Source organism: Pagrus pagrus (assembly GCF_965226575.1).
Source record: "Pagrus pagrus genome assembly, chromosome: 21".
NCBI classification, from domain to species: domain Eukaryota; kingdom Metazoa; phylum Chordata; class Actinopteri; order Spariformes; family Sparidae; genus Pagrus; species Pagrus pagrus.
The window spans coordinates 17905788-17917620 of NC_140208.1; the positions used below are offsets into that span (position 1 = coordinate 17905788).

The following is an 11833-nucleotide window of genomic DNA, read 5'->3' on the forward strand; positions in this document are numbered from 1 at the left end:
GCATGGTGTCCCCCTAGCCCTGACCCTAACCCATTTGAACCCGTTTTCATTTTATATCAGACCTCAATGTGGACCTAAGCTGCTGGAAATATTAGGCGATATCTCCATAGGAAAGAGCTCAACCACGTTGCCAACAAGGCTTTATTTATATATACTGTATATACAAGACACAAAAGGTAGCCACACTCAAAATGCCAAGACATCTCTTTACAAAGAAATACAAAGATGGAACCAGGAAGGTTAAAAACAACCCCTCAAAGTTAACAAATTGACCGGTTCCAGACAGAAGGCAGATGCAATCTTTATTATAGCAGAAAACATTTTTAAAAAATCCATTAAAAATGAGACAGGAAGCTCATTATTTGTCAGAATTTGACTAAAAGTTAAATCTAAAAAGTTACACTACGGAGACCTTGTGATGGAGAATGTGACTCATTCTGACTTAAGTCAATGATGCTGGGAGTAAAGCTGTAGAAGAAGAGCTTATAACAGTTTAAACTTAAAAGTATTTTCTCCTTGAACAACATTCCTCACACATAATATTGAGTTTATTTTTGTAAAAAGTCACCATGTCTATGGATGGAAGCACAGCATCAAAATAACAGTTTCTGCTTTTTGTCAGAATTGGACAGTAAAATAATCGAGGGTTTATGTTACAATACACAATATGCCCCCCTGTAAACTGGCAGACTGCGCACTGCATTGAAATGGCTTCAAGAGTTCTGGGAGTTCCTTATTGATGAGGAGGGCAGCCCCAATACAGTCTGCAACTATTGAGGCTTACTGGTTTGTCAAAAAAAATTGTTTAAAAAAAAAAAAAAAATGGCAACAGACACGGCCAGTTTACAGTCCTCAGAGGACAGGTTCAGACACAAATGATGAGAAGAGTCGGATGATAAACATCTGATAAATTCATCCGCCAGTACATCCTAAAACTTAACAGATGTTCAAAAATTTGACTTGCACTGTGTCTGAGTTTGAATGGTAGGCTACAACTATTTACAGTACATGCATCTCTGGCCTCTACACACAACACGTCTGAGTGTTACTGACGTAAATGGACGAGTCAACACCGACCACCCGTTGAGGGCAAAGCAGGCGTCCTTCTTGGTGACAAAAACGGCAAAAGAGCAACAGTGAGATACACTGAAACATGGAAAGCAGATGTTGGCTAAGGTTTTCAGTCATCCAGGTCATGGTATGATACAGCACTTAGAATGGAAAGCAGAGTTTCTATACAGCTCTGTGCTGCTGGTTAATGAGTATTTGTACATAACGAGAAGTGAACGTGGCTACACATATTTTGCCACGTCACTGCAATCCCCTGAAGAAGCTTAAATTATTGGAAATGTCACAGTCAAAAGGTTTTGTGGGCGAAGAAAAGCCCAGCTCTTCACACAATCTGCAACGTTAAAAATAAATTTGAAAATATAGATGGACATGTAGGTTTCAGAATTCAATAAAATGTCTGAAAGCAACCTGCAAATAGGTTTATTTCTACAATATCATAATGACTAACAATATAGTCTAAACTATTGCATATGCTACCCAAGTATCACCTATCTCATTTAAAAAAAAAATGAAAATACATCCCCAGTTTTTCCAAAAAATAAACATCAAATGATCTCATTCGGCCAACAATGTACAAAACATGATACAAGTGCACCTCATCAAAGAGGTGCACAGAAGAAGCACTTGAATATCCTCTCACTCTTTAATCTCACTCACATGGATGGTAAATAAAGTCATAAAAAAAAGAATAAAAGAAGAAGAAACTACATATTGGGTCTTTGCATCAGTCACGCCCCCCACATATGCTCTCCTCCTCTTCTTCATCTGATTGACTGATAGAGTTTTCGCATACCATCGCCATCGGTTTGATTTATTCATCGGAAAAATAAATGAATAAATCAAAATGTTTACTGGTCTTCTGGCACCTCACTTGAAAGAAGAAAAGAAGGATGGAGGTGGGGAGGAGAAGGAAGGGAGGTGAAGGGAGAGGTCAACATTAAACAGTAGGATCACTAGTCACAAAGTTTCATTCTTGTACCTAACGGATAAGCTCTGCTGTGAACACCACTGCGAATAAATCAGCAAACCATGAAATCTTAAATCCTTATTGTAAAGTAGAATATTTGACAAAAGACTTAGAAGAAGTAAGGCTTCTCTGTAAAGATTATGTGTATCATTCATTATCATTCCACAGAACTGCAGTTGTCACTTATATCACTTTCATACAGAAGAAGCTGGCACGCCACCCACATTTTATCGATTCATGTGAGATCGTGTGATGCGTTAATTTCTAGCCCGGGTGTTTCATGCCCAGCTCTGGTCAGGAGGAGGGTCTATTAAATCAGATCAACCATCAACTTAGATTAACCCATGTGGCTAACACCCCCACAAAACACGTCTTCTCAGCTGTGCAGTAGATTTGGTATCTGTCGGCCAAACTACATCCCTATCCTGACCTCTGTGCTGTCTGTTATATGAATATCCTTCTATACTTTCATGCATTTGCGTGCCAGGGTCCCTTACAGGTGTCCAAATTTGGCTTCGTAGCGACCAACAACGTTCTTGAAGCGCCCACACTCCTTCCGCAGGTCACCGACCTCCGACCGCAGGGCCGCATTCTCACGCTCCAGGAAGGCTGCTCGGACGGTGATTTGGTTCTCCTTTAACCTGCGGGCATCACGTGAGCGTTTGGCAGCCACGTTGTTCTTCTTCCTTCTCTGCCAGTACTTGTCATCCTGAAGACAGAGCAGAGTTTACAGTGAGTCAAAGTAACACATCACCAGATCCTAACATGCTTTCTGAGCTTGGCAACTAAGGAAGCCTGGTTCAACAGCCTTGTGTATATTATTATCCACCTAAATATGAAAACAACCAAATGTGTAATATGGCTGGCAGCCAGGCTCCTTTGTGTTGTTAAACAAAACCTGCAGTCTCAGTCAGATTGGGGAGGAAGGAAAACATCAATTTGATGATTATCAGACTGCTGAGTCACTGTGAGTCTCCACAACCGCTTCACTGTGACACGACCCGATTTCTACCCTCAAATGCAGGTCTCTGCTCTTACATCAGTTTCGAGTGGTGAAATCGGCTGATGAAATTACCGGCCAATGAAATTGTGTACATTCCATTCTTCAGGGAAATTTTAAGATAATATCAAGATATATAATACAATTTCCAGGATTTTCTTTTCAGCATGCTTTGAGCTTTATAAACAATCTCCATTCTCAGAGAATATTGCTGATAGCACAGCCCTATAACCAAACACGAGAAACTGACCCTAACCCTACCATTTTAATTACTCTAAACATGGTCGTCTTACATTGTATGAAGTAGGACAAAATGTTCTATTTTTTCATATTGGTGTCAGCTAAACTAGAAATTATTATTACACCTGAACATGAGCACGGGCCACCATTCATCAGCACCTTAAGTTCTTCCTACATACAGCTTTACAATTTTAAGCCCTACTTTATGCTCACGTTTGCCTGTCTATTGGGGTTATTCCCCCCATAAAATAAACTATACACAAATGCAGTAAAAAGAACTGCAGGACTGTTAAACATACTGTACCTTCTGTTCTTCAGGCACAAAAATCTTCTTGGCCTTTTTGATCATAGGCTGTGGCTTGAGCTCCTCCTCGGAAAACTTGTGCTTGCGGGGGTCAAACAGCTCGCCTCCGGGGACGCTGGAGAGGACCAGGTCGGTGGGGTCTGGCTCGTAGTTCACATCGATCTCGATCTCCTCGGGACTGATGGACTCGGAGGGCTCCTCTTCTTCTTCCTCAGTGGTCACCTCTGAGTGGACAGAAGAGGAACATGAGAACTGAAGGTCAGCGGGCACAGTCACCTGCACACGTATTTGTACTTGATTTAATTTCACCTTATAACAAAAGGAGAGAATTCTTATTTTAAAATAACCCAAAAAAATTGTTCTGGAATTTGCTGTGGGGAAAAAATAAATCATGCAGGGACTGGTGTTAAAGTTGCCTCTCTGTGCATTAACTTGTGGATGTTTCACAGGGAATTATCCAGCTTCTACATATCTGTTTAATTGGTAAATTAAGAGGTAATGCTGGTTTACAGGTGACCTGCACCAAGGCTACATCTTTTGGCAGGGTGGGTGAGTGTTTAGACATTCAACATGTACAGACTGCTGATAATCCCATTTAAACTTGACTGTCTTTGCTATGCAGGGGCACCACCATCTATATCTATTTCTGTCATCCCATCAACCATTTCCACTAAAGATTTGTTCATGCATAGACTGACACTCTGAGGTCACTCCAGCATCACAGCATATCAGGTTTGCCCTTCATGTGTGACAGAGCCAAATGACAACACCTGATAGTAATATGGAAACCAGATGCAAAGACTTTTGAGGCAACTGACGCTGTGTTGGAAAAGCAATTATGTGTTAATATGAACAACAACCCAGCTTAAGGCATTAATGCTAGACTGAAGACTGATGTTGAGGGTCTTGTTCACTTCATGCTGGTCTGTTTGAAACAGTTAACAATATCCTCCAACCTCCACTCACCTGCAGTAACATCACAAATGATATCAGAGTCGCTCTTGGTGATGATCAAGACTTCCTCCCCACTCTTGTCCAATTCCTGAATGGGCAGCAGGGCCACTGGGGACACGTTTGCTGACTTCTGTGCAGCCTTTGGTTTCACCGTCTTTATGATGCTGCCATTCTGGGAGTCCACCTCAGGCAAGGTGGGGATGCCGTTCTCCATGAGGAACTCCTCCAGGTCCATGTACTCCAGGTGGAAGTTTTCACCATCATAGGGAATGGTTTTATCCCAGATAGCAGGGGTCAGGGCGGCTGAAGGACCCATATCGCCACCTCCAACGCCCAGGTCAACATCATCTCCCAGACACAGCTTTTCCTTGTCAGTGTCTGAAACACAAGACAGATATACATTTAGATTAAGAGAGGCAGTTTTGCACAGAAATGGGTGAATGCATTGGAAATGATCCCTAATCAGAAGGCAGTTTTGTGTCTACTCTTATGCAAACTGCTCTAGCAAAGACTAACAGACAGTTCAGCCCTTCTTTTCTGTTACTTAGCTACAAGTAATTAAAAAAAAAAGTTCTTGGTATTGTGTTCACCAAATGGAAGTTTTATAACCATAAAGAAATGTTTTCTGCACAGCACAGTATGTACAATTTGCGTGAATGCTCTGAGCCTGATGCCCCTACAGTGGAGTTTGTGACATGTAAACCTGTTCCAGGGCTCAGGTGTGGCGCATGCTCTCCTCGCTGACGTGACTTACTGAGACAGTCCTCATTATTAGCGTTAATGGTCACCTATGCGTTTCCTGCTTGACAAGTAAAATGCCCGCCGTGAAAAGCCTCCTTTGCTTCAGTGAAGAACGATCAATAAAATAGCTAAGACACATTGTAAATAAGAGGTAGCGTGCATGTGCACCTTGGAGCACACACTTTGACATGTGGCACTTTCCTTCGTGTATCTGCAACTTACTCATTGGTGTAAAAAAAAAAACCAAATAATTACAAGTGGAAGAAGGTAACTTTCTGTCCACAAATCAGCATTTACATTGAGGGGCGTGTCTAGAAAAGTCCAGATGGTGAGGAAGATCTGGTGATGCGTTCGAGGGCCACTCGACACAGTATCGACCTTTCAATCTACCTCTGTATTTTAAAACAGAGTCGTACAGTGTTTTGTTTTCACGAACACAAATATACACACAAAAATATTTCATGGAGGTCTGCGACTTAACCCATCCGTTTGAACGAAACGAATATCACATGTTTGGCCCGCAGATGTCGCCATTTGACTATATTGACTTTATTTGGACTATATCAAAAGCTTCCCTTTAAACACAACAGTTTGATAGTGATTCAGAAAGCTTAGTTTCTCCCATGGGTCGATTCGGAGAAAAAAAACGCCTTTGTATTAGTCTACACGAGTCAGTTTTAGTTGCACGACGATGTCCCACACCTAGCTAACCTAGTGGGCATCTACTTCATTTTTTTTTTTTAACACAATTTGTTTTAACGTTGTCGGCTTTTTCTCGGCTGAGCTCGTTTTAGCCTCCATCGTTCGCCTCTTACCGTCGTCGCCTTCCAGTATGTTCGGCGGAGGCATTTCCATTATTTTCTTCAAAACCACCGGGAAAGAACTGGTTGTCCCCGTGGCCGTTTCCAGCTTGATGAGAATTGGCTCTCCCGACATTTTCCTCCTTGTTGTCCGAGTAACACAAGTAACCAACACGGAACAAAGCTGCGCGGTCGTCCCCTTTGCTCGATAACGTTAGCTATCCAGCCGGTCCAGCACTGCTTTAAAATCCACAAAATCTACACTTAACTGCTGTAACTACCGTCGATACATCCACTGTAGCTCGCTTCGTTGGCCCACTTCTCCGCAAAATTAACAAGTCGGGAGGTTTTGGTGCTCGGAACAAACCGTACCTCATCTTGATTGGTGGGCCGCGTCCTACATTTATGAATAACTTAAAATGGGGGCGGGGATTGTAGTGGCGAGCCAATGGCGGTTGTCACGTCGCAGCTAACTGACATCTCATTGGTTGACCGAGTTATATATGTTGCACCGTAAGGATACATACATTAACTTATAAACATCGACGTTACATATTTAGCACTGCAGCTTGACCTGTATCGAGGTTGTTTCTGCAGTCGACTAAAGTTTGTTGTCTTTCGGTGTGTGCGCAGACGCACGCTGACAGACGGGCTCCACAAGTTTCAGTAAGGTCTGATTAGTTGAGCGTCAATTAATATCGGAGCAGTGTGCATTACATCATCGTTGTATGTCAACAATTACTATTTTGACATTGCAACTTCCTTTACTATTCAACTTAAAGTAAGACATCCGCCCAGAAGTACGCCGCACATACGAATCCATATGTCCCTGTCTCGCTCACGCCGCTGTCTACACGTGTAAACACACGTGCAGCTGCCGCCCTTACATATCTACATGCTCCGACCAATAGAGCGGCGGTATATGTACTCAGCCACACTCGCCCTGTCACCTTCAGTCAGCGAATAGGGAGCTGCATGTCCTGCTAATAAAGAAGCGGTAAAATAAAAGTCAAATTTGGGCTAAACCATAAAAATCATGCAATGTTTTCTCCAGTGTATCCTGACGTGTCACAAGCCTATTAAATACAAGGTAAATAAACTTTACTTGATTCCCATTTATTATAGAGAAGCAGAACAGTATGTACTTCCAAACAGAACAGGATGTATGTGCACTTGATCCTCAACAAAACATGATTCCAATGCAAGTACATCCAGTTCTCTTTGACAGATGATTACATGTATTAGGAATGTGTCCTTCACATCATCCAGTGTTCCCTCCAAAGTGTTCATCATTGTCACCAAATGAGTTATTCAGTCGGTTTCAACGCAAAACAACAGCGTGATGAATTGCAAAAGGACACTCTGACTACCGTGGCGAACCCTGTCCGACCTCAGGTTTTAACACTGGTGGTGGTGGGAGGCAGTGTTTCCCTCTCATGTTGCATGTGTCACACACTATCTGCTTTTGGCACAACATTATGAGAAGACACGAAACCCTCAAGGTCAGCTACTACAGTGAGCGCACAAGGGGCAGTGTTGGTTTCATTACACTATGCCAGACATCAAATATTATCGAGTATGAGAGTCAAAATGTCAAAATGCCCAGACTTTTCCTTTCTCCAACACCTTGAAAACACATGATAAAGACTTGACCTATTTATGACCTTAAGAACGGTCCATTAAACTACCTGATATCTTGGAATACTAAATGATAATCACCGTGATGTTCAGCATACACAATAAAGTAAAAAGCTCTTGCTTATGTGTCCTTTGTACATCTCTACACAAAAAGAACAATTTAGGCAAGGCTTATTTTAGAAAAGGTACAATGTGTAAGAATTGGCCACCTGTTGACTTCATACTCCAGACTAATAAGTGGCAGCATATTACCTGAGGAATTGCCAACTGTAATCTCTTTACAGGCTGAATCCCTGTGACATGATAACAACAACTGGGACAACTGGCAGTTGGTTTGCATTGTGGACATATGTAAAACCAGTTGACATGTTGGTTTCTGTTGTTATTTTCAGTTGTAACTGTAACATTTAAAGATATATAGTTTAAAATGGTAGTATGATCTGATTTTCTGCTGTGCTTATTCTATGTCCTGTGTTGCTTTGCTAGCGTCTTTAATAGTTACCCAACAGCGACATCTCAGACTAACTGCTTGTTTTGTGTAACTACTCAAGTTTTCATTGTGTGGCCCAACAGGTACATTAGGTCTCCAAACTATCATTAATGAAAGTGTCCTTAGTAATGAGATATGAAAGCATCAAAGATTTATTTTATTTGATGAATAAGACGTATATACTTTGCAAATAACACGATGAAAAAAAGAAAATTTGAATGTATGCTAGTGTATGACGCAGACGTCTTCTACCTAGAAGTTACAGTAGTAGTAACATTATAATTGGTTCTATACATGCATGACTGTAACTGCTGTTAGCTCAGTTAGCTGTGCAGCTAGCTGTACTACCAGGACAGTGTTGGGGTTTACTCAGGCGAGGGGGCAACAGAACCGGCCTTAGCAGCCTTTCAGTGAACACTGCCAGACCAGGATTGAACACAGCCTCAGAGATGGACAGAGAGAACACAGTACAGAGGCGATTTACAGCAGCTCCAACCAGAACTCTGACTCAGGGACGATAAAGACATGGGACAAGTGAGGCGTGAAGCAAGAGAAGAGCAAAAAGGAGGTTGGGCATCTCCATGGAAAAACAGTGAGAGAGCCAGAATATTTTCTTAACTCTTAATAGGTGAATGTAGGATTTATGGTATTGGACTACTGCCTCTTGAGGTACAAAGTATTACAAGACAGGACAGGCTGGGGCTAGCTGATTAGCATGCTAACTTCATTAGACATGTTTGCAGCACAACAAAGAAATGTCTTTGACATAACGTCAAAACAGTTTTTTGTTCAAAGTCTGTTGATAATTTAACCTAATCTTAATGTTTGAAAATTTTAAACTGAAAATGTTACATATTGCACCTTTAAAGTTTACAGGAACTCTCGACATCACATGCACGTGCATATAGTCCTACAATGGAGGAGAGACAGCAACATCCGCTCACCCTGCTTTTTGACGCAGGTGGGTGCATGGCAACAAATTTAATCAGTTGGCAATGCCTTTTCCCAGACTGCTTAAGTTAATAAAAAGTGAATGGATTTCTCTGAATAGAAGCTTGGGTGTCAGCATGACTGAGCAGTTTGGAGCAAAATGATAGTGCTGAAAAGCCAGGATTTCACAGACATGTCAACTTGTCCAGACTCGCATCTCCATATTGTACTCTTGAAAGTTTTTTTATTTGTTTTGTAGATTCTGTATGTTGTGGCTCGGATAAGTCACTGTCCATACTCACACACAGTGAATTTAAACACAGAGGGGAACAGATATTGAACCATCTGTCAGATCATACACATAAAGAAACGTGACTCTAAGTGCATACGTTAAGCACTGTTCCACAGGTGCTACAGTTATAAACACAATCTATAAATACACAATTCATGACTTTGAAGCCTACATAGTTAATTCTTTGCAACTGCATGTCTAGAGTCCTGGATCAGTACACAATGTACACACAGAGGATTATACAATCTGCTCTGTCCTGCACGTGCCGATGTCTCATGTTACACATTTACTGTAAAATATGGTCAGGATCGCTTTGTGTTGACTGACAGCTGATGGTACACTGTCTCTACAAGCCCTGCAGCCTATGATCATGGTCAACACACTTTATGTTATTCTTTAATCTAATTATTGGCATTAAGGAGCAGTTAATCCAAAAATGTAATTTCACTCCCACATTTGTATGACCGTCAAAGACACTGAAAGTCATGCCCTCTATGACTTCATCTCACACTGATGTGAACATCTTTGGACAGCTTTAAAAACCTTTAAAACGAGTCAATTATCTCCAAATAGTTTGTGCAGCACAATTGGATTATTTTGTAACCAAACTACCACAATATGAATCCACAATTTCCAAAGTGCCTCGTGTTTATTACATTATTGTTCGATTCTAAGATGTAAGAGAAAAAAATGATGATGGCATATCATAAATAATACATTTTGTGGGGATCCTGTAACAACAAACACAACAGACTAAGACATGATTGTAACAGTACACCTCTCAATGTAATGATATTACTTGCATCTAATCTGATTGATCCTAACATGATAGAGAGAAGACCAACAGAGCCACCTAGTGATTTAATCAGGAGCCTACAAACCACTTCACACTTACACACGCACACACTTAACCCTGACAGATGAAAGCAGGTGACAAGCACAGATCCGCACCAACTGGGTTACATCAGCACAGAGTTACATTCACCATCTGTTAGTTTTATCCCCAAAAACATTCACTCAGTACTAATATCAAACAGAAGGACAATGACAGCACCATAATGTTTCTGGTTAAACCCTGTGGGTGCATTGTTCTCGACATATCCCAAGGACAGGTTTTGTTTAGGAAAAAACACCAGTGCGTTTCACCCATCACCCACCAAACATGTGCTCCTGACAAAGCTGCTTAGATACAGTTGGTATAGCATTTGTTGTACAAAAGGTGCACCAGGACAGAGAGACCACATATTGGTTCTCTCTCTATGCAGACAAACCACTGACATTTCTTTTACTGAATGACATTTGTCCACCTGCTGCACAGTGACAATGTTTGACTGAGTTTGGGTCTAAAAACATGGATAGACTGGTCAGACAGGTACAAATATTAACTGTTCATCAGACTCAGCTAAAGCAGATATGGATATATTCATTTAGTGTGTTACCTAACAGGTAGGTCCAGAAGGACATTTTAAATAGGCATTATGATGATCGCCAAAACACTCATATCACAAAATCAGTATCAATAGGCCCATTTCTCTGCTCCACCTTGATGTCTTCCCAGATCCAATGACCACTAAAGATAATTTTGTTTTTGAAAGGTGCTGAAAACACAAAACACTGCTACATTATGTCTGGGGGGAACTGGTGTAATGTATTCTGCAAACCTTTGGAGTCTAACCAAAGCCAAGGCAGACCCCCGCAGACCAGCCTCTGGCGCAATTCCCAGTGCTGCTCAGCTGACAGGGATTATGCAACACATGTTAAGTTACTTGCAGATACTTCAGAAACAAGACAAACTCTCAGCTCACGGTGCAGCATGTAACTTGAGTCAAAACTTCAACAAAACACAGTCCACTGTTTGATTTGGCAGCCACTTACCATCATCTTCAAAGTTCGGGAGATGCTCAAGAAGAGCCCTGAAAACCTCCGGAATCTCTGCAGACATGTTTTTTTCCCTTTAAATTGCAATTAGGTCAACAAATGTTTCGGAGCTGGTCAGCAGCTCACTGAAAGCAATATTAGAAAAAAAAAAAAATCAGACTGCACTAGATCCAGGCGGCCGACGACGCTTACGTGAACCTGACAGTGTCCATAAAGTGTTAGAGCTGTCCAAACTTAGAAGTGGGACACATTATCAACTCCAAACGTTACCTAACAAAGGCCAACCCCCAAGCTCCCGCTCAGCCAATCAAAAGCAAGGCTTCCTCAAGGAATCGACGGAAAGACCGCCAATAGGTCAGTAAGTGTGTCCATCACGGAGCTTACAGCCAATCGGCGGCTGCGTTTGAGTTACCTAAGGTAAAAAAAAAAAAAAAAAAGAAAAAAAAAAAGATCTTTATGTAATAAAGCGGGCAATGAACAGAACTACAAAATGTAGAAAGTAATAAGTTACACACATCGTCTGTAAAT

The 11833-nt window shown here is 41.4% G+C and overlaps 1 protein-coding gene across 2 annotated transcripts; it reads right to left on the minus strand.

Annotated features, from left to right (window-relative positions):
- Positions 1–123: 123 nt before the first annotated feature.
- On the minus strand, positions 124–11541 carry tefa (TEF transcription factor, PAR bZIP family member a). 2 transcript variants are annotated; one of them, XM_084342968.1, is made up of 5 exons: positions 11303–11541; positions 4549–4914; positions 3583–3806; positions 2536–2747; positions 124–1941 (listed from the first exon to the last, which is right to left on the minus strand). In XM_084342968.1, exons 1-5 carry the CDS (start codon positions 11367–11369, stop codon positions 1920–1922), a joined length of 891 nt encoding a protein of 296 aa, XP_084199094.1. In that variant the 5' UTR covers positions 11370–11541; the 3' UTR covers positions 124–1919. The 2 variants fall into 2 exon arrangements, with proteins under 2 accessions (XP_084199094.1, XP_084199093.1); XM_084342967.1 differs by lacking the exon at positions 11303–11541 and adding an exon at positions 6093–6493.
- Between the last annotated feature and the right edge of the window lie 292 nt (positions 11542–11833).